The sequence below is a fragment of the Vanessa atalanta genome, chromosome 1 (assembly GCF_905147765.1).
Source record: "Vanessa atalanta chromosome 1, ilVanAtal1.2, whole genome shotgun sequence".
NCBI classification, from domain to species: Eukaryota; Metazoa; Arthropoda; class Insecta; order Lepidoptera; family Nymphalidae; genus Vanessa; species Vanessa atalanta.
Genome location: NC_061871.1, coordinates 11,175,790 through 11,202,594, shown reverse-complemented (window position 1 = coordinate 11,202,594; position 26,805 = coordinate 11,175,790). Strand labels below are relative to the sequence as shown.

General features: G+C 32.4%; 1 protein-coding gene across 13 annotated transcripts in view; it reads left to right on the top strand.

The window, feature by feature from the left end:
* Positions 1-26,805, top strand: part of LOC125077755 (low-density lipoprotein receptor) — a 213,642-nt gene that overhangs the window by 182,785 nt on the left and 4,052 nt on the right. For 3 of the 13 annotated variants that reach the window (XM_047689800.1, XM_047689857.1, XM_047689849.1), the window contains exons 3-13: positions 6,848-6,970; positions 9,991-10,113; positions 11,426-11,652; positions 12,940-13,207; positions 13,613-13,864; positions 15,041-15,341; positions 16,026-16,244; positions 17,759-17,903; positions 18,021-18,230; positions 18,887-19,085; positions 25,787-25,870. In XM_047689800.1, the coding sequence (XP_047545756.1) occupies positions 6,848-6,970; positions 9,991-10,113; positions 11,426-11,652; positions 12,940-13,207; positions 13,613-13,864; positions 15,041-15,341; positions 16,026-16,244; positions 17,759-17,903; positions 18,021-18,230; positions 18,887-19,085; positions 25,787-25,870 (2,151 nt within the window). Of the gene's footprint in view, positions 1-6,847; positions 6,971-9,004; positions 9,125-9,990; positions 10,114-11,425; positions 11,653-12,939; positions 13,208-13,612; positions 13,865-15,040; positions 15,342-16,025; positions 16,245-17,758; positions 17,904-18,020; positions 18,231-18,886; positions 19,086-25,786; positions 25,871-26,264; positions 26,465-26,805 lie in introns of those variants that run through there. The other 10 variants (XM_047689824.1, XM_047689899.1, XM_047689815.1 and 7 more) reach the window with 6 other exon arrangements.

Genomic DNA, 26,805 nt, shown 5'->3' with positions numbered 1-26,805 from the left:
AAAGCACGTAGATAGCATGTGCTATGTTAAAGTATGCTTCAACACTGCCAGTCACTCGGGTAACGAATGCACTCATCGCCATTGCCTTGCGAGGATGGCCCAGTAATACAATTTCTCTCAACTCCGAAGCTACAGCCATCTTGGGGACAATTTGACCTAATACTTGCATCCCGTTTCAACATTGTTCAGAATATTCGAGAGAATACAAACGGGTTTCGGTTAATTGGTATGAGATTAGATTGCCACTATTATTTTCAATGCTTCGACAAAATATATTTATTTAATTAAAATAACATTCATATTGGAAATACAAGAAATAAACCGATGTTTATTTTAGGACCGGGACTTCAATGTTTGCTCTTTTTAGAATTAAATATAAACATCACTGCGTATTATTTACCCTGAATAGATAAATTTATCATAACGCCTACTGCAAAATCTATCGTGATATTCTCTAATTCAGTTTCTAATAAGTCTCTAAACTTTATTAATTTTTTTAAATACATCAAATACGTACAAAAAATATTTGATTTAGGTCACGCCGTTGTTCGGCTTCACGTTAATTAGATCTTATTTAAAACTAAGATAATTATAACGTAGTTATAATTATTTGACTTACTCCAGCTTACACCCTTGACCTAGTCAAAGTAAAAAAAATAAACGTAGATTTAAAAAAAAATAGTTAAGACATTTTAAATAAATTAGCTTCCAAGTTGAAAATATTATCATTTTATTAAACGTTATCTATTCCTGCGCATCTATGTGTGTCACTTGAATAAGTACATTGGACTTTATATACGTGACGTCATCAAAATGTCAATATAAACTATTTCTCGGTTCTCGGGCAGCCGAGAAGTGGATAATAACGTCAATGGTTATCGCAAAACTGGTATAGACGCCTCAAGCAATTTCGCGAAGGCAATTTTTGTTGCTACTTCATGTCAAAGTGATTCCATCGAGCGGAAAGACATCGAAAGGTCGTGAGGGTGAACTGAGATGTGTGATGCTCTGAAACTAATCTTTAAGTTGAAGTTTTAAGACTTTTATGAAACTATTTTAACAACAAAAACATTGTTGTTTATTATTAAAATTTTATTTTTGAAGTATTAAAGTTTTTATTTAATATTTTATTTTTAATAATATCGTTATACGAGTTTCACTAAGTGAGTTTGAGATTATTTTTTATCGTTTTATCTCATTTCCTGTGCGAATATTTCTAGGCCTAATAATAATAAGGCACATATAGAGAAAAAATTACAGTAACAACACTGCTTGGATAAGGCCTCCTCTCCCTTTGAGGAGAAGGTTTGGATCATACCACCACAGTGCTTCAATGCGGGTTGGTGGGGGTACACATGTGGCAGAATTTCGTTGAAATTAGACACCTGCAGGTTTTGATTACGATGTTTTCCTTTATCGCCGAGCACGAGATGAATTTTAAACACAAATGCGGTGGTGCTTGCCTGGGTTTGAACAAGCAATCATCGATAAGATGCACGCGTTCTAACCACAGGGCCATCTCGGCTTTCTAAGAGAAATAGTTCTAATATATAAGCTCGCCTTTTATAATATAAATATAAAAAAAATACTTATAATAATAACAGGGTCCCACAGACAAATAAACGTATAGACCCGGCTTTTATAAAATAATCAAATATAAGATATAATCTTATCCCTACGCTATTAATAATTCAGTTAGTGTCAGTTCTAACAGATTGTGTGCCTGCATTGCGACCAGTGGAGGTATTTACCATTCTGATAATGGGACCCTATATCCGAGGGATTAATTAACCGTACACTATCTCTAATCTCCTTGTTCTATTGGTACAGCTTAAATGGATAACTAAGCTTACTTATTTGATGTGACTGCGAGGTATTTACCTATATTTATTGTTATACAAATAATAATCTATCTAGCATTTGTCTTTCAAGTGTCGAATAATAAGCAATAAAAAAATAGTAGGTTTTTTTCACACTATAAAATGTATTAATATAAAACTATTAAAGTAACAAAATAAAAACTGATATATATTAAACAATTATATAAATATAAATAAGAAGTAATTGCTTTACTTTCCGAAAATAAATGCCAATCACATGCGTTCGCATAAAATGGCGTCCAACCTTATTTGATCAATAAATTGAATGAAAACAAACGATTTGTGTACGTTTAAGAAAATTACATGTTAAAAATATTTAAACGTAAGTAATTGATTGCATCGTTCTTTATTGCAGAACATCCGAGGAAAGAAAATAAAAATATATATATCTCCACCTTCAGCGCAAATGTTTTGTAAGAGAATGAATGACTTCAATTTCTGAAACTGTCTAGAGACGGTTCCGGAAAACGTTTACGCAGTCACCATAGCGTGATATTATTTAGTCTTTTATAATACAAGTTGCTGTTCCGCGCAGCTTAATGCTCGTTAAACGTCACTGCTCCACCTCTATGGGTTGTATCGTGAAGTTGTATGATATGTTACCTTTCTCAATAAATGGGCTATCTGTCAGCCTGTGTGGTAGATTCACTTGTTCAATTCAGTGTCAATAAACTTAAGCAAAACATTGGTAGTAGGGCTTAGTGCAAGCCCGCCTGTCCCGCCCACTCATAATATTATTTATCGCCAAGCGACAATACTTAGTTTTGCGTGTTACAGTTTGAAGGATGACTGAACCAGTGGAACTCAAGACACAATGGGCATAACATCTTAGGTTGGAAGCGCATCGAAAATGTAAGAATTCGTTAATATATCATACGGCACCAATGTCAATGGGCAAAGCTTTACGCTTACCATCAGATAGTCTGTCTGTCTAGCTTATATAAATAATATAAATTATACTTACGAAACATACTAATCTTATCAAGTCAGCATAATACGAAGTTGCTCCTTTAACAGTAAAGTTTTATAATTACGGACTAGATTTAATTGGGTTCGGTAAAGAGGCTCTAGAGAAGAAACACGAATATCAGGTTTCATAACGATCTAACTAATTAGTTCAATGAAATTTATTGTATGTATATATTTGAATACGGTATTTGACTATGTTAAACTGAGTTGCAAAGTGTAGCCTACGTAATCCATATTGAGACTGAGTGCTTTATTAATGTTTTACGTTACACATATGTACCTGCAATGGAAGCTCATATCTGATGTGGATTTTTTAGTCTTTGAATTTTTTTATTTTATTCGTAGGGCTTTAATCTGGATCAACGAGGCAGTCAATTGGTAACTGTATCTATTTTATGTAACATCTTAGCTTTTCTAGAGGAGAGAAAAACCGAAATGCTATTACATAAAATTAATGCTTGGTTTATACTAGTGTAGATGAAGTCATGCAAGTTTAAAAAAAATGTATATCGATATATTCATGATGTCTATTAAATAGTCAAGTAGTCAACTGAACTGAGCTGAGAACTGGGAAATACCTTGTTTGAACATAAGCCTGTGTAGATCTCTATATACCGTCATAATTAGTTGGAATGACAACTAAGCCGTGACGAAGAGTTGAGGCATGTCCTGTGCCTCCGCCACGGTAGCATGAGAAAGCGAACACGTGGCGTCCGCCGAAGAGACGGAGAGGATACCTCTGGTTTTTCAGTGGTTATTCCGATGAGATCGAAAAAAAAAAACCGATTCGAGGTCATAAAAATGTTCTGTGGCCTGCTTTACAACATACGTTCTTTCCAAGGAATGAGTCTTTACTGCTAATTTTTAGACTCTGGGTTGGTACTGAGAAACCTAATAAGTAGTTTGTTATTGGCCCTTACCGAGATATAATAAACTTAGATCATTAAAAGTTTTGAATGATATACTTATCTACCTAGGCATATATTTAAATAAGGGTATTTTACGTAGCTGCCTATAAATGTATTTCTTTATTTTATTATATAATTGTTAATACGACAAAGGTGTAAAATTATTTCCAATTGCATTTTAATAGAAAATTAGCCTACATCTCTATCCATGTTCGCCTCCAACGTGAACGAAGGACGTTCTTGTCAGAGATTCGGTTAATTAAATTTGTCTAGGCATACGAAGTTGATTCGGACCGTTTGCAACACGTTTCATCACTGTGACTTAACTTAATACCAGTTGAGTCTATTATATTATTACGTGTAATGTTAGATAGGTTTAACGAATACGTTTTATATATGATACAGGGTGTGCGTTATTATTTACAGACACACTGATATATTTATTGAAATAAAAAAGGAATGACTGATACATGTTACATAAAAATTTGTTAAATATAAATTTAAAAGTAATTATTAAGACCGGATGTTAAGATGTGTACCGCAGAATGTACTCTAAGTACATCGTTATTATAATTAAAGAAAAACAAGCAGTATGTTTGTCATAGATAAATGTTAAAACATATAAATTTCTACAAAAAGGTTATTTCTGCCGTTCTGTCAAATTATCAGGGAATAAAAACAAGATGAGTTTTATATAAGGTGTAGTGTTACATAGGGCTAAACCGATACATAATCTTATATCTAGGCTCTATCATAGATCAAAAACATCTCTATACAGTTTCGACTAAAATGAAGCTCATCTTTACGCTTTTATTATTCTATAAATATATTCGCTTAAGTAATTAATTATTAGCACTTTGAACTAATTTGGAGCTTTAATAACACAGGCAAGTAAATAAATAAAAATAAAAAAAAATAAAAATATGTAATTGAATAGCCTTAAAATATCCGTTACTCAATTTTTTTTTCTTATATATTGCACAGAGTATAAAATACATAACACGAACTGGACAAAAGCACTTTGGCTTACAGTCGAAAATTTTCAAGCTCTTACTCAAATGGACGGATAGGTATTGGACGTAATAATGTGTAAATTAGTTTACTATATCAAATAACTTTGTATTTGTAGGTAAGATAAATAATAATATAATAAAAATTAATCTAAAAAAACACGTTCCCCAAAGTATGATAATGTAGGTTTTTTCATATACTAATTATTCATATCTCCATCGGATGTGTTCTGGAACATGGCCATTGAAAAAATTAAAACAATTAATTTACCTCAGTCGCTCGTAAATACTGTAGGCTTATTAACACATTGCATCATGGTTTCTATTCATTTAAAGATATATAAAATGAATATAGGCCGAGTGAGCGCGGTGAATAGATCGTGTGATTTTAACGAAAGATCGCTGGTTAAATCTCGGTAAGCATAAGGCTTTAATGAGCTCGTAATCATCTCGCATACGGTGCGAAATAAGCCCCAAAGATTCTCGAGATGAAAGAAAACCATTTCCCAGGCGTGGGACGCTTACGTGAGCTACTATTTTGAATACAGAAGATATTTAACAAAGAAGGATTCTGTTCAATTAAATACAAAACACTCTTACAAAGTTAAATAGTCACGTTTCTAATTAATTAATCCCCAATTTGCAAGAGCAGGAAACCCGATCACGCTAAAAGTTAATTTGCATACAAGATGATAAGCTGAGCTTGAAACAGAGATTAACAGTAGAACTTGACACTATATTGTACTTTGGGTTATGTACGTAGAATACATATAAGAATATATTATATAATTCTTATATATTATATGTAGGTATATGTATATATATTTTCTTTTTATTGTACATAAAAATATTATACAGCAATATCTCACGTTTAGAAAATCAAACATTCCCATAACATATTCCAGTGGATTACCCGTGCGTAGTTATAAAGGCAGATTTTTATTACTCGCCGGTTTAAATCCCATAGCAAATGAGGGTAAGTAAGTATATGAAAAATTCAGCAACTCCCTCGTTGAACAGGGAGAGTATGTTTCCACTTCACGTAAGTCCATAGATAGAAACTTATATTTATCTCAGTATATAGAAACTACGTCATAAAAATTTCGTGTAACTTTTTTTATTGTTTTGACGAGATGATTGCCAATTGTATGTAGGTTGACATGAATCTTAATCGGGTATCACGATTATGTAACTGCAAAAGCAATTGAATCCACACTAGAACGGTGTTGTCGATAAAGCAAAATTATTTGAAAAGGAAATCTTCTAGAAATGCACTTTTGTTCATAAAAGTGAGAAAAAAATGGACATTTAAAAACTGTGTCCGGGGTTCTTAACGTCCAAAATTAAAGTTGTATTTGAATGATTATGATAAGCGTTTAAGGTGGAAACGCTTACCTTATTTTACTTGCCTGTGTTATTATTAATATTATTTATGCGAAAGTTTAGATGGACGGATATTTGTTACTCAATCACGCCAGAACGGCTGAACGGATCTGAAAGAAATTTGGCAGATAGATTATAGTCTGGACTAGCACATAGATTACTTTTTATCCAAGTACCTACGTATCAAGTATGTTCTCGTAATACTTCCTCACCCGCGAGCAAGGTCGCTTGCAGAAAGCAGTTGATATTTAATTATTTAGCAACCCAACGAATTGTTAGTTTAACTAAAAATCAATTTTGTATTTCAGTAACAAGTCAAGTTAGTGTTTGTGTATGAGCTAAAAATATAGAATAATTAGATTTCGTGATGTCTTATCGATATATTTCGCATATTATAATACATGAAAATAAATACCTTGATATAGCAAAAACAACGATTCTACGCAGCGTTTTGATATGTATATTTTATGCGAACAACGCGTTATACGATATAGCAATCTCTGGTGGTATACTCGAATTTATTACGCGGGTTTCTGTAAAAGAGCTACGCAGTCGGAGCTTCAGTTATATTATTCGGAGGGTATACGTTTTGCTTACAAATTGCTCGGCGGTGCGTGCAAATCGCTCGAAGATAAAGCGCTTGATATTATTCTATGTAAAAAGTCAATGACCTATTTTTTTTTTTGTTTAATTACAGAGACACGAACCTGCACGTCTTCCGAATTTCGATGCAAAACTGGTCGATGTGTGCCGCTGTCTTGGCGTTGTGATAATGAAAAGGATTGCTCCGACGGTTCCGACGAGGAACCCGGGACTTGTAGTAAGTTGACATTTAATTATATCAGATACAATCATTTATGATTATGTATTATTATCATTCCGTTATATTCTTATATGATTTGTTTAAGGAGTCGTTTCAAAACATTTCGTACGAATTTGAAAAGTATATCTACATAGTCAATACAAAGACCTCTTCCTTATATTTGTATTCAAACGGATGCACAAATAAGGAAGCTTCAAAAATAAACATTCCGCTTTAGCATTGTGTTCTTTTCGTAAGTCTGTGTTGAGAGATTATATTATTTCGTAATATTCTACAAATAAACAACATAGAAGACGGTCTGTTTAAGCATCGAGCACAAATAAATAAAATCTCAAAAAATTTTGAAGCGATGTTATTTTTTAACTAAAATTTCGTAGTAGTTACATTTTATTATTCTCCGAAAAATAATTATCTAGCGATTTATGGAGAAAGTTTGAAGGTAGCACGTTGTCCTTAGCGGGGCTTCCGATGTGGATTAAAATCTTAATTACGGTTCGGAAGTTTCCCGGATTAATATTATATAATCTTTGCCCTTTCCGCCGCCTTCTTTCGGTTATGAATTGTGAATTGGTTTTCCGTTTGACTACATCGATCTCTTTCTACTATCACTTCGTTAACCAGAATAGTCTGAAAGTAAGGAAGTTAATTTAACGTACTAAATCTATAGAGTGGATTTAGTTAACTTAAAAACTTGCTAAGTGGTACGTGATAGTCCGTTTGGGAAGATACCACCCACTCATCACATAGTCTATTGCCAAACCGCAATACCTTATTTTATTGTGTTCCGGTTTGAAGAATTAATGAGCTACTGTAAGTATAGACAAGGGATATAACTCCTTGATTTCTAAAGGTTGGTGACGCATTTGCGATGTGAGGTATGATTAATATTCCTTAGAGTGCTCCTAAACTAATCTGAATATAATTGATATATTTATTTAATCGAAATGTAATAATAAAAATACCGTTAACAAAATAAATAATCGAATAAAATTCAAATTTGTCAAGCGAGATGCCGTCAGTCGGTAACGAAACATAAAACTTGTGTAGGATTTAAGGTTTTATTTCAGTGCGAGTCGTTGGGACCGTTGCCCGCAACTTTGTCCACTTAGCTTTCCTTAAAGTCGACCCAACATAATGGAAAATCCTGTTATGTGTGCTTGGGCACGTAATGTTTTGTAGTCAAATGCTATAAAAAGAAATAAAAATCGACGCAACAATTGATACCCCTATACATATGTACATAACCGATTAACTTACATTCTTTCACACATAGGTATTACCTAATAGGTAGGTATTAATTTTTTTTTGTAGTATTAATTTTAAAATTTATTAAATTGGATAGTCTTTAGGTTTAAGCAAATAAGTTTTCATATAGTAGGTACTTTTAACTCATAAATACCCAATACTAGTACTAATTTGTTTAAATTGATCACTTTTTGTTTTAAATTTCTAAACTAGGTTTTTCGGTGAGGTTGAAACAAACCCATCGGTAGAAGTTTAAAATATGACTTACATGTGTGATAATGTATTTAAATATATGCTTTAGTTACATTGTGATGATGTTGGAAACTCCTCAGTTTGTTTAATTTGTTGGAAGCGACGTCAAGCAACATTATATTTGAAATAACACACAGTTAGCGCTATTAATTACGTTAGTCTTCGTAATTACTGTGAGCGTTCAATACAATTTATGTTGATCTTTTGATATATTATATTTATATATTGAGAATTTGAGCAATATTAGACGAAGACATTAGTCACAGAAAGATGCCTACGTTTAGAATTGTTGGAAATATTCTTGGCAGTCACGAAACCTGCTTCCAACGCATGTTTATCTCACATTTTTACGATAACAGTTGTGTGGTTTCATGACAATTATATGAATACAATACTTGTATATTTTCATTGTAATAAAAAAAACATTAGGGCTAGAACTGAAGTTTTTTTTTATTCCTCATTTATTATAGTGAAATGATATTTATGTTATTTTGTGAAATGTATTCGAGATATCAACACCAGTTTTATATGCAGCCTCAAAACGAACATGTTCCGAACATAATTTCTTATGTGGCAACGGCTTCTGCATACCCGGAGCCTGGTTTTGCGATAATACTGCAGATTGTCCAGACGGATCTGATGAACACAACTGTGGTAAGATACACTCGGATAGGCATGGCAGGCATGGATTCGCATTTCATCACTGGCTTCGAGAATCTTCAAAATAAACTGCTTGGAAGTATAATACTGTTGCGGTATTATAGTGTCGGTCGGGATCATATCGTCAAAGGACGGCTTTTTACGCTGCATGGACAACGTTAGGTTTCATTTAATTGGTCAAAATTAATTGGTAAAGAATTTCTTTCAAATTTAGAACATCAGGTCCGACGTCACAATTTATTGTGGTTGTTACATTACTATTATTTTGGATAGATTAATCAGATCAAAATATATTTTGTATTGGTAATAAAAGTTTAGTGAAGGGTGAAGTAATTAAATTTTAATCCACCAAAAACAGCAAAACGGAAGTCAAATTGAGGGATCGTAAACTCACTTTGGAACCCTTAACATTTACTTCGCCCACTACGAACTTTATGAAATATTATTCGGCGTAGAAAAAGTAAATGTTGAAATTTAATTAAGGTTAAGTTGCTTTACAACTTGACAGACTCTTGAAACGACGTCGGTTATCTTAATTATTAAGATGTTATTGCATTAAATCTATACCATATTAAATACACAAAGTCTAATTAGGATTGTTTATAATTCACAATACGCAATCAAGTCGCGGCTACAAATACTGTAATATCGTAACTAAAATATAACACGTATTTCGTATTTATAGGTATGTATTCGTACGTGATCGTGGAATAAACCTCACCCCCGTACGTACTTATATGGTTATTAGTCGATGCGTAGTAAATATTTGAGAGACTCAAACAAAAGCATCATTGAGGGCGATGGAGTTGTCATAGGTATTTGTTCAGTTGCTACATAAGTTGCATGGCTTGAATTGGCAGAAGTGGAGGCGTGCGGTCCTGAAGAGTTCACGTGCAGGGGAAAACGAGGGGAATGCGTGCCTCTCACGTGGATGTGCGACGACAATGTCGATTGCTCCGATGGGTCCGATGAAAAAGCATGCAGTAAGGGTATATTCATTCATATACTAACAAAATATTCATCTCTTTTACATGCAAAAATTACTTCGCTTAAATAATCTCATTAACGCTTTGGAATGTGGAATGTTTGCATGATATAATTATGAAAATTAATTATAAGTTTGTCGACAATTGTTCAGGTTTAAATAACGTTTTATACATTAAATACTGCTTTTAAAGATTATAAAAGACGCTGAAAATGTTCGAAGCGAGTAATAACAAGTTGAACGTCCCTAAATTTAATTCAGGGACGTTCAACTTGCGACAGGGGTGTTAAACCTGCTTCCACCTTCATATTACATCGTTCGATCAAAGATGTTTACTTTCTCGGCCGCAATAAATTTCCTTGCGGATAAAGTTACATATATTCGACTATATAAACATAGATAACAAAACGGACTGGCATGTATAAGTATTATTAAGGCTTAATTAATAAAACAGAAGGTTTATCCTTAAATTTTTGTAAAGTAAATTTTATGAACATTTAATTTAATTCATGAATTTAGAGAAATTAAGCCTAGATGAGCGCAAAGTGGGCAAACAAAAAGTTACCGTATTTAAAATGTTGTCGCATTAAGTACTTACTCTTTTTTAAGTAAAATTTTGGTATTAGGTATAACAAGAGCCATTTTTATAACAATTACTTATATATCTTTTCTGGAAGTACAAAAAACTTATTTAACAGATTTTATTTGCATAGAAAACCACATAATATAAATCATTACCTTTCAGATCTCAAATAATTGAAAGTATGTCTGCAAAAAGTAGTTATTTTCTCAAGCATCCTATGTCAAGTTTAAAATAATAATGCCGGTACTAAGCCGAGTTTGACTATAAAGATATTATAAATTGCTTCAGACAGCTTCAGTTTGTTTGCGAAAGGAATTTAATTAAACATTGCACAAAACGTGTACTATTAAAATAGTCGGGTAATTTTTCTAGAGACGAAAGAGGTTTAGGATTCATTAATTAATAAAAGTCATTATGGCTCTTTAGGTATTAATATAACGGGCATTAAGGTCACTCGGTGTGGTCGAAAACACTATTGCAGCTATTTTTTGCGTTTTCTCATTACACTGTTCTCAGTTAATTCTTATTTTTCCTTCATTACTTGGCCACTTAAAGCTTGTCTGAGGAATGTTTTAATAATGCTTGCACCATTTTACTCCGTACCTACTTTCTTTTAATTATTTGTTTTGCAATAACATTTCTTTTTTTCATTGTTGGTCAGAATTTTGGATGTTTTACTAAATCTAAGTGGTAATTTGAAGTATTATAATGATGTAATTTTGTGTAGATGAGACGTGCCGATCAGATGAATTTACTTGTGGAAATGGCAAATGCATTCAGCACCGGTGGGTCTGTGATGGTGATGATGACTGTGGTGATGGAACCGATGAAGTGAAATGCCCAGCACCAACTTGCCAACCGCATAGTCACTTCTCGTGCGCCGACGGACACTGTGTGACCGCTAGATGGAGGTGTGATGGAGACATAGACTGTCCTGACGGAAGTGATGAAATGGTGAGTGACTTAATAAATATATAAGGAAGTATTTGAATACAGTAGGCAATAATAGAAACAACATCTAAATATCCCACTTTTGAATTGAGATTCTACTTTAGGATACGGTTTGGAGATCATCGGTTTGATAAAGCTTAACACTATTATCATTAATTATATGACACATTTTTATTGACTTCTTGTCCGATTGATATAGATTTATTTCATTTCGATAGCTCATTATTACACGACAGGCGTGTTCTATATAATACTAATTATGAGTTGCATATTTTATAAGTGTTAATGATGTAAAACTCAAGCATTTTTATAACGAACGAAGTAATAAATCTTATCAAAATGAAAAAAGTTATAAAAGCTACGCATTATAATAAGAAATACATTAAAATTTGTTCAAAAAACCACGTCAGTAAAAAGATATTAGGCGTGCATTAAGAACCGGGCAAGGATACGAGTGGGTGCGTTAACTACTAACGCAATCTTGAGTTGATTATTAGGTATACATTTGTTATCATAATAAAATAATAATTTATCGTTTTATTAAAAATAAATTTTCGAGATTAAACAATTACTGAAGCTTATACGAAGTTGATACCAGATGGTTACCAAAATACAGGTAGACAAGAAATTACACAATATCTGATACTGATGCGAATACTTACCATTGGGTTAAATGTTTCCGAAGTATCATTTAAAGTTTTTAAATAAATTTTCAACCAATTTATAACTAACGTCTTTTAGAACTGAGTACAGGTGGTTTAAACTAACTTTAAAAGTTACATAATTTTAACTTCACTGTAGAAAATTGCCAATTTATTTGATATAGTTGCAAATTATGGATTTCCTAATGACAAATAATTACGTAGACGTATTTAAGAACCCATTCGACGCCTGTAAGTAATTCTAACTTTGTTCAGTGACTCTAATTGAGCTACTCAGCAACGTTTATTTGTAGATCTTTGATTAAGTCTTGCAAAAATATTTATCATAACATGAAAAGTAAAATTAATCTTATTACGACTAGTTGGAAAACTTTGCAAAATCAATAAATTCTTCTTGAGACTTTTTTACACATAGACTACTGGTAATAATACTTATTACTGACGACAAGCTTATTTGGATTATAATAAGTATGGAGTTAGTATTTGTGAGATTTACGTAGGAACATAAATTAAATGTAAAATGACCACTGGTTTGAAATGTAAATTTTTGGGATATTATACAAAACTTATTATATCAAATATATTTTGATTACACATAATTTATAATTCTTCTTATATCTGTTTTCAGGGTTGCGCTTCAACACCAAAAATTACGTCACCGTGCATAGCTACAGAGTTCGAATGTCGTGATCGAATGACCTGCGTTCATAGAGCCTGGGTTTGTGATGGAGATCGCGACTGTCCGGACGGCGGTGACGAAGCCCCTGAAATTTGCCGAGGAAACGTTACCTGCAGACTCGATCAGTTCCAATGCAAGGACAACAGCTGTATTCCTGGCGCACTCTATTGCAATGGCGATAAAGATTGTCCCGACGGCAGTGATGAGCTCAATTGCAGTGAGAACATAAACAATAATTATTTATATTAGTTTTTCGTTACCGAAATATCAATGTTCAACGATTTCTTTTATCTCGATTTCACCAATCTCCAATGCAGATGAATTCACATGCAGCTTATTCTGACCTGATTCCTTAGTCTTTTCCTTTGCCATCGAACACGGGATAAATTTAAAACGCAAATTAAAAACATGAAAAGTCAATGGTATTGAACTGGACTGGAACTTGCAATCTTTGATTAAGATTCACGTGTTCCAGACGCTCTTGCCTTCGCTACGTACAAAGCTTTATTATTATAGATGTAATAATTTATATTTGATTGTTAATAAATACTTTTTTTTTTGTTTTAAATGTTAATATAGATTAAAACCAATTTGATAATAATGAATCCATATTGTTTTTCAGCGCGTCCTAAGCCAATTTGTGACAAGCGGACCGAATTCGACTGCGGTGGTGGAATGTGCATACCGCTGTCGAAAGTTTGCGACAAACACACAGATTGTCCGAACTTTGAGGACGAACCTGCTGACCGATGCGGAGAAAACGAATGCGCCAAGAATAATGGCGGATGCACTCAACGGTGCGTCGATACTCCCGTTGGATACTACTGTGATTGCGAGAAAGGATACAAACTTACCGACAACAGAACCTGTGAAGGTAAAATTCGAATTGTTCTTCTTTTGTTTTGAACAAATCGGGATCATTTAAACATTTCATCGACACACCAATTTCTTAGACGTTGAATAATCTTTAGGAACCTGTTAATAACTATACGTACAAAACGATAGAGGGACGTGAATGATACCATAAAGAAGAATCATCTAAGAATCATATTAGCTAGGAGTTTTTGATAAGTTAAGAAATGAACACCCGAAAACTATATTATATATACTATACTTAACCCTCCACTCGTCAAAACTCAGCACCTCTATTGGAGTCTTCACTTACAATCTCTTTTCTGTTCAGCATATTATGATTACACATACCCATTCACACGCGTACAAGTTACTCACATCGAACATTTTTGTACATAAAGCTAAGAACAAAAATGATTCGTGAATGAAACGGACCTGGTATTTTTCTTGGTTTAAATTACCCCATAATAAAATGTAAGGATTTACCAACATAAAACACGATATGAGTGCATGTTTTATGTAAAATGTATGTATCTTTCTATCAATATTTATTTATAAAATTTTATTATTTTATTTTGTAATTGATAGCAAAATATGCGCAATTCTAAATGACCGTTTCCTTGATATCCACACAACGTACGATTAAAGTTTATCTGTACAATAATAGTCATAAATAACTTTTTTTTTAATCCCGACATTTTTACTAGCGTATTACATATTTTAACAGATTATCATTTCAGTAATATTATTACTATATTAAATAAAATGTTTTGATGTTAACGATCTTAACTATTTATTCTTAAAAACACGTACATAGGTCATAAAAAACATTCAAGCATCTAGAAGTATATATCTATTAACAAACATTTTCGTTTGAGGAAAAGAGTAACTATTGTATCAAAATTAAAATCTACTTTAGTAGTTTTTAGAACTGTAACGTTAAGGTACCGCCGTTTCGGAAAGAAGGTTCTATAGAGAAGAACCGGCAAAAAAATCAGTAGCTACTCTTACAAACACCTACAAATTCCGAGCTGGTTATCTTTTAGATTAAATTTAGCCTTTAATATGGCGGTTCAAATGTGCTTTGATACTTAAATAAGGATTATTCTAATTTGATTTGTATCATATCAATTATATGTAACTTAACGATTGAACGCACTGGCAAGAAGGGATATTCTATTTAAATGATGTTTTTCAGATGTGGACGAATGCTTAGATCCTGGAGCATGCTCGCAAATATGCATAAACGAAAAAGGTACATTCAAATGTGAATGTCATGCTGGCTATGCAAGGGACCCTCGTGATAGAACTCGCTGCAAGGCGACCGAAGGCCACCCGTCTCTTCTGTTCGCAAGACGTTTCGACATCAGAAAGATTAGTCTTGATCACCACGAAATGGTAGCCATCGTGAATGACACGAAGTCGGCTACAGCACTTGACTACGTTTTCAGAACAGGCATGATATTCTGGAGTGATGTCACCGATGAAAAGATATATAAGTAAGTCTGAATATTAGTTTTATTTCAATAGAATTACCATGCAATCTATGGACTGTTGATCGCAACCAATAGAAGTTCGTACTGACAATATGTTAACTGTTCTTGGGAAAATACTTTAATATTCCCAGGAACTAAGACCCTGACTATAAATATAGTGATCTCTTAGAAAATCATGGAACAATGTTAATTTAGATGTTATAATGTTTATTCATATTTAGTGGTAGATTAACTTTTTAGTAGGTGGTGGTAGATACGGTTATTAGTGCCCTACCAACAGATATTATAGGTGCTTTCTTACATTTGCAAATTGTAAAATGGATAATTTAGAAGAAAATTTTGAATCATAAAATATAAATTGCCCTTTTTTTAATCTAATTGCTTACGTATTTATAAAGCAAATGACTTAGTCTGAATTGGTATATTTAAGATAGTCTTAGCATACTTAAAAAAAAGAAAATTGAAAGTAAAGCCACTTAATGTTACTTTATTCTGAAAAATAATATATAAAAAAATATTAAAATGACTATTGCTTTAATATCACAAATATTAAAATGACTATTGCTTTAATATCACAAAGATATAACATCTGAAATTTACAAAATTAAGGTATTATTTCATTCAAACAAAAAACAGGTGAAGATACGACATATTAAAGCGTATTTAATTAACTTTCGTTAAATTTAGGGCACCCATAGATGAAGGGAGTCAGCGGACAGTCGTCATCGGAGATCAGCTGATCACTTCGGATGGACTCGCGGTAGACTGGATCTACAACCATCTGTACTGGACAGACACAGGCAAAAACCACATAGAGCTATCCGACCTGCAAGGCAATATGAGGAAGGTTCTCATTATAGACAAGCTTGAAGAGCCAAGAGCGATAGCCCTTAATCCTCTTGACGGGTAAGAACTTTTTTAATTTTGGTGAAAGTATAGGATTATTCCGTCGGTATAGCAATGTACAGAAATGACTTGTCTTAAAAGGAGATGGAACTTGCCTAGTATACAAAAAGTAAATGAACAGATTAAGCCTCGTGTGATTGTGTCGAAATGGTAAAGAGTTGTAAAGTTGACAGGAAATATCTAGAAAAAGTTAACGAACGCGTGCACCTCTTCTATACATTTACATATATTAAAACGAAACGATAATAGTTATCGTTTCGTTTTAATTAAAACGTTTATATTAAAACATATCAGCGACTACTGTAAAACTTTTCAAAAAAAAAAAGTCAAATCAATCTACGTCACATTTACATTTTATTAAGGGGTTATAAATTATTTAAAAGACAATTTTTTATTTAAAAAAAAAACCAAAATATATCTGACATTTTCTCATTCATTGTACATAAAACCTAAAAAAACAGTTACTAAAATTAGGCTGATAAGAAGTGATCACCACTACGTATAGTCATTGGCGTAATAAGAAATATTAACCATTCCTTACATCGCTAATGAGTTACTACCCTTGGGAACTTAGATGTGTCTGTAGTTACACCTCCCTCCGAGCCGGAACATAACAATACGAAATATTGCTGATTGGTGGTAGATTATGTGATTGGTACCCAAAAGTGCACCAAGCCCTACCACCAAGTTACGAAAGACACTTCTATCGTGAAGTAAAATGAATGATTAATTAATGCCACACAGTCATTTATATAATATTTTGTCTGGTTTTATTATTTCATCAGACAGATGTTACAAAATAATAATCGTTCAAGGTAATTAGATTTTAATCGGCTTAAAAAATTCAATAATAATTACGCGAATATAAATCTGTGTCACCCAAAAATAGACAAAAGATTAAACAATTAGTGATTAAAATATTTCATAAAAGATAATTAAATGTTGTCGGTGTCGTCTGTAGTCGAAACTCTACCATTATTTCTTGACACAATTCTATCAAGTTTTTTTTGCATATATCTTTGCTCAGATCACTCATATCTTCGGAAAAAACAAAAGAGTTCTCTATATACTGCCAAATTTCGATATCTCTTGTAAATATTTATTTATATAGATTGTTTTTTTCATTTAATATTGTTTTACTATAAGTCTTAAATTCTCGATTAAGAAGTTGGAAGTCAGATCTATGATAAAAAGTGAATCAGTTGACCTAAAATGTCTCATTTTGACAATTTTGAAAGTTCTGATAAAAAGTTATTAGGCAAAGTCAAGTTTCAGATGAAATAAAGATTTCATCTGAAACTTGACTTTGCCTTGGTCTTATTCAACATGAATAACCAATTCGTACCCCATATTCATGTGATAAATTAAATATCAAGTTTCGTTGCTTTCTTTAACAGTCTAGTTTGGGAGTAACATTATTTTATTCGAGCCGTTATCTCTAGTTAAGAATCACGAGTCATTAATAAAACAATGAAAAACTAGAAAAACTAAGTGGGTAATATTGTTTTTAACAGATGGATGTACTGGACCGACTGGGGCCAGGTACCGAAAATCGAGCGCGCTGGTATGGACGGCTCCCACAGACAAACCATAGTTGCGTATGACGTGAAGTGGCCCAATGGCCTCACTTTAGATCTTGTACGCAAACGCGTTTATTGGGTACGTATAAAATATATCAAATAATTTCCAGCATAGATATTCTATTTTTTAAAAACTTTTATAGTACTCTTGAATCTGTCTAAGTTGATAAAATGATAACATTTTATTGAATGATAGGTTGATGCCAAATTGAACACGATTTCTTCTTGTAACTTCGATGGATCGGCGCGACGTGTGATCCTGTACTCCACGGATGTTCTTCGGCATCCCTTCTCGATCACCACTTTTGAAGATTGGGTATATTGGACCGACTGGGACAAGACGGCGGTGTACCGCGCCAACAAATTCAACGGAAAAGATGTCGAAGCCATCACATCCACTCATACGGTACGTTTGGTAAATTATTTGCCCCTATTAGCGAATAATTATTCATATATTTTATGTGTATTTAATCGATTACTTCACGCTTACCACTCGAAATAATTCGACACGTACCTTATTACTAATAAACAACACCAAACAATAAACCAAATGTATAATAACAGCACATTACCGTTTTTGTTGCAGAATTAGTAATATTAACATACCAAGATTGTTTAATATAAATTGCAACGCTGTCTAACTAGTTACGAACAATGAAAAATAAAGTATCAAGATAGTTAATCTTCTCAAACTTTTATTTATGTTATTATCACGTTTTCATTACGTATAAATTTAGTTTTCGTCAAAATTAATGCTCATCGTGTCTCATGCATTGGAATAATAAATTACGAGATAGCGTCAGCAAAATTAAAAAATAATTTCATATTTTCATTAATCTTGTAATTCATTATATTTGGAATCGCAGGTTTTTCTCATGGATCATATATTATATTTCCGTAAAGATATTCCTTTGATTAATTATTATTTATCTAATCTTATACAAAATTTGTTTTGTATTTACGCTAATCGCGATAATCTCGCCAGTTTTTGCGCATAACTTTTTTTACTGCAAAAATATATATTATGTAATATTAATGCAAATATATATTTTATCTAAATAGCTACAAAATCCAATGGTGATTCACGTGTACCACCCGTACCGTCAACCCGATGGTGTCAACCACTGCGCTGCTGTCAACGGTCACTGTTCTCACCTGTGCCTGCCCGCGCCTCGGATAGGCGCCAATTCCCCGAAAGTGTCCTGCGCCTGTCCCAACGGTCTACGACTCCTACCTGACAACCAGATGTGCGTCGAAGACAGTAAGTATTCATTATTTTTAATATAATTCTATGACATCACTACGATGTAAGTTAAAATTCAGCTTGAATTAATTTTAAATACTTTTAATATTAGTAACGTATGTTGAGACGTTTTCAATTTGTCACGTAAAATGCGTGTTAAAAAAGAACAAATATATGCTCACGTGTGCTTCCTGTTTGTAAGTTAAAAAACCCAAACAAGAAGTATAACATTTACTATTGAACAAGGTTTATTTGTTTTTATGCGACATTTAAGACGAAAATATATTCGCAGCGCGTCACAAACCTTTACCAGACAGCAAAACAAGTCTATTTTGACTTGTTTGTGATTTCATCGATACGTTATGACTACACTACAAAATATTCCAATCATATAAAATAAGATAGAAACTTAAATGTAAATTACAATCTAAAAAAAAAAAACAATAAACAAACAAAATATGACGAATAGATAAAAATGATAAGAATTTAAATTTATTTCTTGCAATAATTATGCATCATAGCTTATAATTTAAGAACCACAGATATAAACAAGACTTGATGTAATACTTGATTATACGTTCTTAATAAAAACAAACAATACATAATTCAGTCAGATATTCTTAGAAAAATGTCGACTATCAGTTTAAAAAGATATTATCGAATTATCGAAGTAGGATTATGGTAAATATATATTATAAAACACGGAAAGTAAATTAAATATTGCAATAATCGAAAAGATTATAATGACACAGCTGAGAAGATAAAATGCGTTTAAATAAGGAACAAATTAGTTTTTAAAATAAATAAAAACGCGTGTTCGTTCTCGATTGCGTTTTTAAATTCATCCGATTTTGATGAATCTTTGGTGAGTTGTTCTACAAAGGTTTCGGGCACAAAAAAAAAAAAAACATTTTTTTTTCTCTGTGCGTTTTATGGAGAACCTTATTTTACAAGAGCGAAGCCGAAACGGGTAGCTTGTTCAAAATAAATGTAATTGACTTTGATACGATAGGGAAAATATTTCAAAAAAAAAAAACTAAAATGAATAAAAAAGTAATGAAACGAAATCATTATGAGTTATCAAGGCCGCATGGCGGCGTTATTTTATTTTTATACATTTATCAGCTCAGTACGGAGTTAATCTCTTTTTTTCCAACAATAATATATTTACGTATCTTTTGTTACTACTATTGTTAATACTGGACTACGGCTAAAGTATTGTGCTGTGAAACTGCACTACCAAAAGCCAAAGACAAGATTAAAAAAAAAACTATATAATGTTTTGAATAATTATTAGAAAAAGTTTTTATTTAATTTAATATAATTATAAATGTAGTATACATAAGTAATAAGTTACAGAGCGTGATTTTTAAGCAAAAACTGACAGGATAATATTTACGTCATAAAAAAAAAAACATATTTTTATATAAAGTATGCATTTAAAATATGTAGTAGATGTTCAACTTAGGGGGCTCGTGCATGAACATAAAAAATAAAAATAATAGAGTTAATTGTACTTATATAGAAACATCTACTTGGTGCTTGCTTTGTTCAAGCCCATCTTGGTTGAAATCACCCACTCAACAGATATTCTACCGTCAAATAGCAATACTTAGTATTGTTATGTTCCGGTTTGAAGGGTGAGTGAGCCAGTGGACGTAACATCTTATGACCACCACCCCCCACCCCCAAGGCTGGAGGCACATTGGCTATATAAGGAATGGTTGATATTTCTTACAGCGTCAATGCTCATGGACAGTGGTGGCAACCACCATTACCATTGGGTAGCCCGTTTGCTAATCTGCCTACCTATAGAAAAAAAATAAAAAAACACTAGACGCAATCACAGCATGAAAAATATAAAAGTAACTTTAAATAAAACGAGTACCCAGCTGAATAAATCAATAATTATTTAACTAACGACATGCGTAATTTGAAACAAAAGAGGGCCTATGTGACGTATATTGATGTTATTAACCTGACATAACACAATACTTTACTTAAACAATACAAATTACAAAAAAAACTAACTCTGTTTATTTATATAACTTTATACATATGGTTAATTGATACCTTAATGTATTACGCAATGAAACATTAGAAGTTGGTTGTGTAGTTTCAGAAAAAAATGAAAATACAATGACATATGTATCGAAATATAATATTCGGAAAAAGAAACTGCAGGTTATTTCAATGGTAAGAAGGACACGGCTAAAATAATCTTTCTACCATAAATCATTATGTATTCGACGATATTGTCATATAAATAAATTTGAATCAATCAAAAACTGTTTGTATTGGCTATCTTAGCAAATCGTCTAGAATATGTAAATATTAGGTTTGTGAAACTCCTCCTGCCATTAGAATAGACAACACGCGTATTATGTAGTGTACACGATTGGACAATTGACCGGGGTCAATAAAGTCATTAATTGTCATTGGGTTCCTTTACGATTGATTTAAGTATCTAAATATTCAATCAATATAGTTCTTAACGAGGAATGCGAACAGCGGACAGTCACGTTATTAAAATTGCTTCATGTCTGTTCACGTTACTGATTAAATAACGTATTAATGGCAGAGATACAGATGACAGACCACGATTGTTTGTTTATCTGTTAATTTTATTTTTTATTAATAATGAATCCTTTCGTTGAAGGTTTAGTTGCACATGTTTATTAATATTTATTTCTTAAAATATTAATAATAATCTTGCACAAAAAACATATACCTATTCAATAAGACAGGTCATCAGTTTTGGATTTTACACTAATTCTATTTTTAAATCATTACATTTTATTACTTCTAATTTGTTTACAAACAGCCTTATATTGTCTGTACATATAAATTATTAAAATAACTAATGCGATAAAAAAATACTATTAAAATTAAATTACCTTTAAAAAATACATTATAATATTTTGAACGAGAATTTAATGCTTTTATTTTTAAATGTTACTGAAGGTATACAAGAACTGTCAAATAAATAATAAAACTTTATAAGTTTTATAAATTAAATTAAAGTAATATGATTAAAATCCATACGAATATGAATAATAATTTATTTACTGAAATTACTATTAGGACAAATTCACAATATTATGCTTCTCATTATAGGGTTGAAAGAAATACACATATAAGCTTAATCCTTTGTCTAAGATTTACTAATCGAATAACAAAAAAACCTACTAAAACTATTTTAATAATTATTTAATTTTGTTGTTATTCGATTCGTAAACCTTACCTGTAACACAAATCTTTTGAATTAAATACAACATCATAAGTACATAAAGAATAAAATAATATATTCTTATTGATGGTAGTGCAGGATGTATTGATAGGATGGTAGACGTCTGTCTTATCCCAATCGATAGTTTTATACCGCCGAACAGAATTTTATATTCCTTCGTTCTGGCCATCAGTTATAACATTTTTATGGTTGGCGGCGGTTTATTGACGGTGGAAAATGTTGTTTATAGTTTTTATAGTACAAGTCCAAATAAACATTAAAAAGATAAAAATCATGTTACACTGGAGCCGATTACTATCAATGGAATAACTCCCGAAATTGTTCAAGAATATGTTTATTTCGGTCAGACACTGAAATTACAAAACAAATGCTTCGAGAAGATTTACGGAAGAATTCATCTAGCTGCAATCAATCTCAAACAGCAAGATAAAAGTTTACTCTGTTATGATATATGGACATAGCCACTGATGGTAAGAGGTCACCAAGTCAGGGGTCATATTTTCAAGGAAAGAATGATAAACTGGCTGATGATGAGTGGAGAATATAAATCAAAGATTGTAATCAAAGGCGTGCTCTGAGAGATATGTAGAACCGTTGACGAACACGGGATGATGAGTGATGATGAGTACTAGTACTGTTACTGTAGCAAATATGATTAATGCGCCGCCAATCATGAATAATAAGTAGTAACCTTCTCCGACGCACACTAACCGTTGGGTCAGTGTGTGGGCGTAGGCGACACTTTATATGGATTACCTACCTCAATAAATTAAATAAATATTTATCATTATAAATTCGCTAAGTCGAAAAGAAAAGTTATTATTTTGCAGTGAAAAAAAAATTCTTCGCCTTCACACTCGTTTATAAAATGTTTTCAGTATCTGTAATTATGGTGAAATCATCATATGTGTGATAATTTCAACGAATATGTCCTTGACGGATGATTTAGAAGTGTCCGTTTCATGGAAAACTTACAGAATAGCTCTAACTAATTATGTACAATTTAACATTACGTCCACGCAAAGTTTCAAAGCTATGGAAGACTTTTGAAGATTGAGTCAATTTAACTGTATATTCAAGTGGATCCTTTACAGAGATAAGTAGCGTGAAATGGGAATTCCACTAATTCATCGAACATGGATGATAATCAACTATCTATGAAATTTTTTTATTGATTTGAGCAAATCAATAAATAATTAAATATAAATATATAGTCTTTATTAGAGTAAGCTATTAGAAGAACTTTTATCTAATATCTACAGCCGGATTAAGATGTAGATTCTATAAAGAAAAACCAGCAGGAAACCCAGTAGGTTCTTGTTGAGTAAGTAGTTCAATTATAAAGAATCAAATAGCGTTGCGTCGTCAATTCGTTATATGCATACGCAAGGATTGAACAATAGAAACCGACATTGCACGACACGGTGCATTGGTTGATTCGTTGAAAATATTTTATTTACTACGCTTCATCTATATAGATTGATTGGTTGAGTTTAAAGTATTCATAATATTTATAAATTTTATTTTATAAGTAGGGTTTTTTTTTTTGTTTTTGGATTATTCATGAATGTTTCGTGATACAGATACATAGTAAAATAGTTTTTTTTTTTTGTTAACTACATACCGACTTTGCCTATCAAGTGTAAGTAAAAAGATGGAAAGCGTTGTCCTAGAAAATAATAGAGAATCGAAAGTTAATGATAACTGACAGAAGTGATGACATTTTGTGAATGAGAACGTACATACAAAAAGGTGTACGTTTGTCGTACATAATTGATTAAGTAATGAATGAATGAATCTTTCATCATACTCTCTGCTCAAGAGATGACCAAGCTAAGCAGCAAGACTGGCAGTTACTCATACCCATTACATCATTTGAAATGTATTATGATAATTACTATTACGAAAAATGACGGATTTAGTCTAAAAAGAGTCGATTTTTTCTCCAAAAAATAGTCGAATTTCGACATCACGCGATCACGGTATTTAAAAATATCCCTGCGTGTTATAACAGTTTGTTTATTACCTTGTAACGACACGTCATGCGATGACGCTACATCGTACGATGTTGTCTTCGTCATCGTAGCATTTTTTTACACGATTCGTTAATTTCCATCGAATTCTGGTGTTGTGATAGGAATATAACCATTCTCTTGTTTATTACAGCTGATTACAAATGGCTTATTTAATTCGCTGGTCATTTTAAAACGTTATCTCCTTTAATGCTATCGTGGTATATGTTATCTTTATAGTAATTGTAAATTATAGATTACTTTGATAACACTACCGTAGTATAAGTTATTGCATTGCGCTTACCAGAAATACATTTTCAGGTAAACATATGTATATATGTTTGTTTGTCTCGTTTTGTACTGAATAACCAAACTTTGGCTCATGATTAGGTAAAAAAATTATGACCGATATTTTATTTTATTTGAATTTAAACGTATTGCATCATGCACATATACAAGTAGTATTATTTATTATCCATTATCAATTAAAGATAATAAATTAAAGATTTGCTGAATCTTTTTTTTATTTACAAATACCAGAAGGGAATGAATATTACAAAAAATAAAGAAACATAAATTCTTGGTACTTAAATTACTGTACAGCTTAGTTCTCCGACAATAAGATTCAATTTAGTAAATGGTAAAGTGACGTCACACATCACGCCACCTTTTGTTAGTCAATCGTCGTGCGATTCGGCGCGGCGCTCGATATGTCTGTGGGCTCGACCTCGACTGATAAAATTAGAAGAAATATCTACTGATCACTATCATTATCACTGTTACCTATAGTTAGTCGCCTGACTCCGTGCAGTTTCTTATTTTTGTGTATAAACTACACGATATAAAAATATATTCTCGACTCAAATAATTGCTGACTCTACATCTTAACGCATACCTTTTTAACACACACATACTCATTTTTAATTTCCTTGTTACTATGTGTGTAAATTATCTATGAACGAAATCAATTTGCTGTCACGGATATTTTTAAAAAATAGAAAACAATATAATTGTTATGTTTGCCGTTGTTTATTAAATAAGCGTCAGGCCATTCGAAAAACAAGACAACAAACCAATCTAGTAGCTTTTGATACTTTTGATTGATAAGTCATTGTTGCTCCACGGACAGTAATATTCGTTAGAAAGTAATGTTCGATATATGTAATGAAAAAATACGATTTGTCGCCGGATCGCGCACAGTTAGTGTAACTGACAGGCGTTAGGAGGGAGAACCAGAGGGCGCTCACTCGTGCAGCGTGCAGTCGACGTGAAGTTAGCATGTCATTTCATTCCGTGTCGTGGCCGGTTGAATTTGTACCGAACGATTTTAAGTCCGGCAAACATAAGTGTTCTTTAACTTCGATTTAACGTGCTTTAACTAAATATAAAAACATTCCAACTACGTAAACATTCAACCAAGGATATTTTATAAGGTTATTTTATAATAATATCTACAGATACAATAAATCCAGAGCCGGAGGTGCATAAATCTGCTAATGATTCAAAGAAATCTGTAGTAATTGAGGATAAACATATACCCAGTGAGTATTTTATTGACCTATTCCAGTTTTCGCCAAATCCTTTCCTAACTACCCTGCATTTTTTGGGTTGCGGGTCAAATTTGTGGCAACCGAGGTTAATCAGTTGCAAATATTCATTAGTGATTTAACGTTTCACTTTTACTATAAAAAGTGAATACATTATTATTAAATGTCAATTTTTAAAAGCTTCATGCTTCAAATTTGAGCCCTGGAATGCTAAACTAAATGGGTTTAATCATCATCATCAGATAAGATAAAGTTAGGTTTCATATATATTCGGGTGATTAATGAATTAGGTACCAGTAACATTCATCGCTGTCTATTAACAACTATTCATTGTAAATGTTCCAATATCTGTGTGTCTTCAATATGGGATTCATTGACTGATTCACAGGGCATGCCAAACTCCTAGTTTCAAAAGTGATGAGTTGTTTTAAAAGTGAATAATTAAAAAGGAAAGTTTAACACATATGGTGAATTTAAAAAGAGAAGGGCTAGGCCTTCTCTTCAAGCTGGGCCGTGCTATTGCACTAAGTGCGGATGCCCCAGAGGAACCTGAGGAAGAAACTACCACTGCGGCCAACACAGAAGCTGAGCCAATGAAGGCTTACTGGGAAAGCGATAAAGAGGAATTGAAAGAGAAAAACCAACCATTCATAGACTTGTTCCTTAAAGACGTCGCGTTAAATAGAATACCAGATACAACCGAGAAACCTGTGCAAGAATCTCATTATAGTTACGAAACGTTGAGACTAGTTTATTTGCCTGAAAATCTCAAAAACTTTGATCTAAAGGGTAAAGTATTGTTGTCATTATTACCACTAGTTTCATGCAAAAGACTAAATCATTAGGAAGACACACAGATTCTTCTTATACTATTGGGCATACTGAATCCACATCAAAGAACGTTCTCGCTTTAAGCTATTAATACTCAT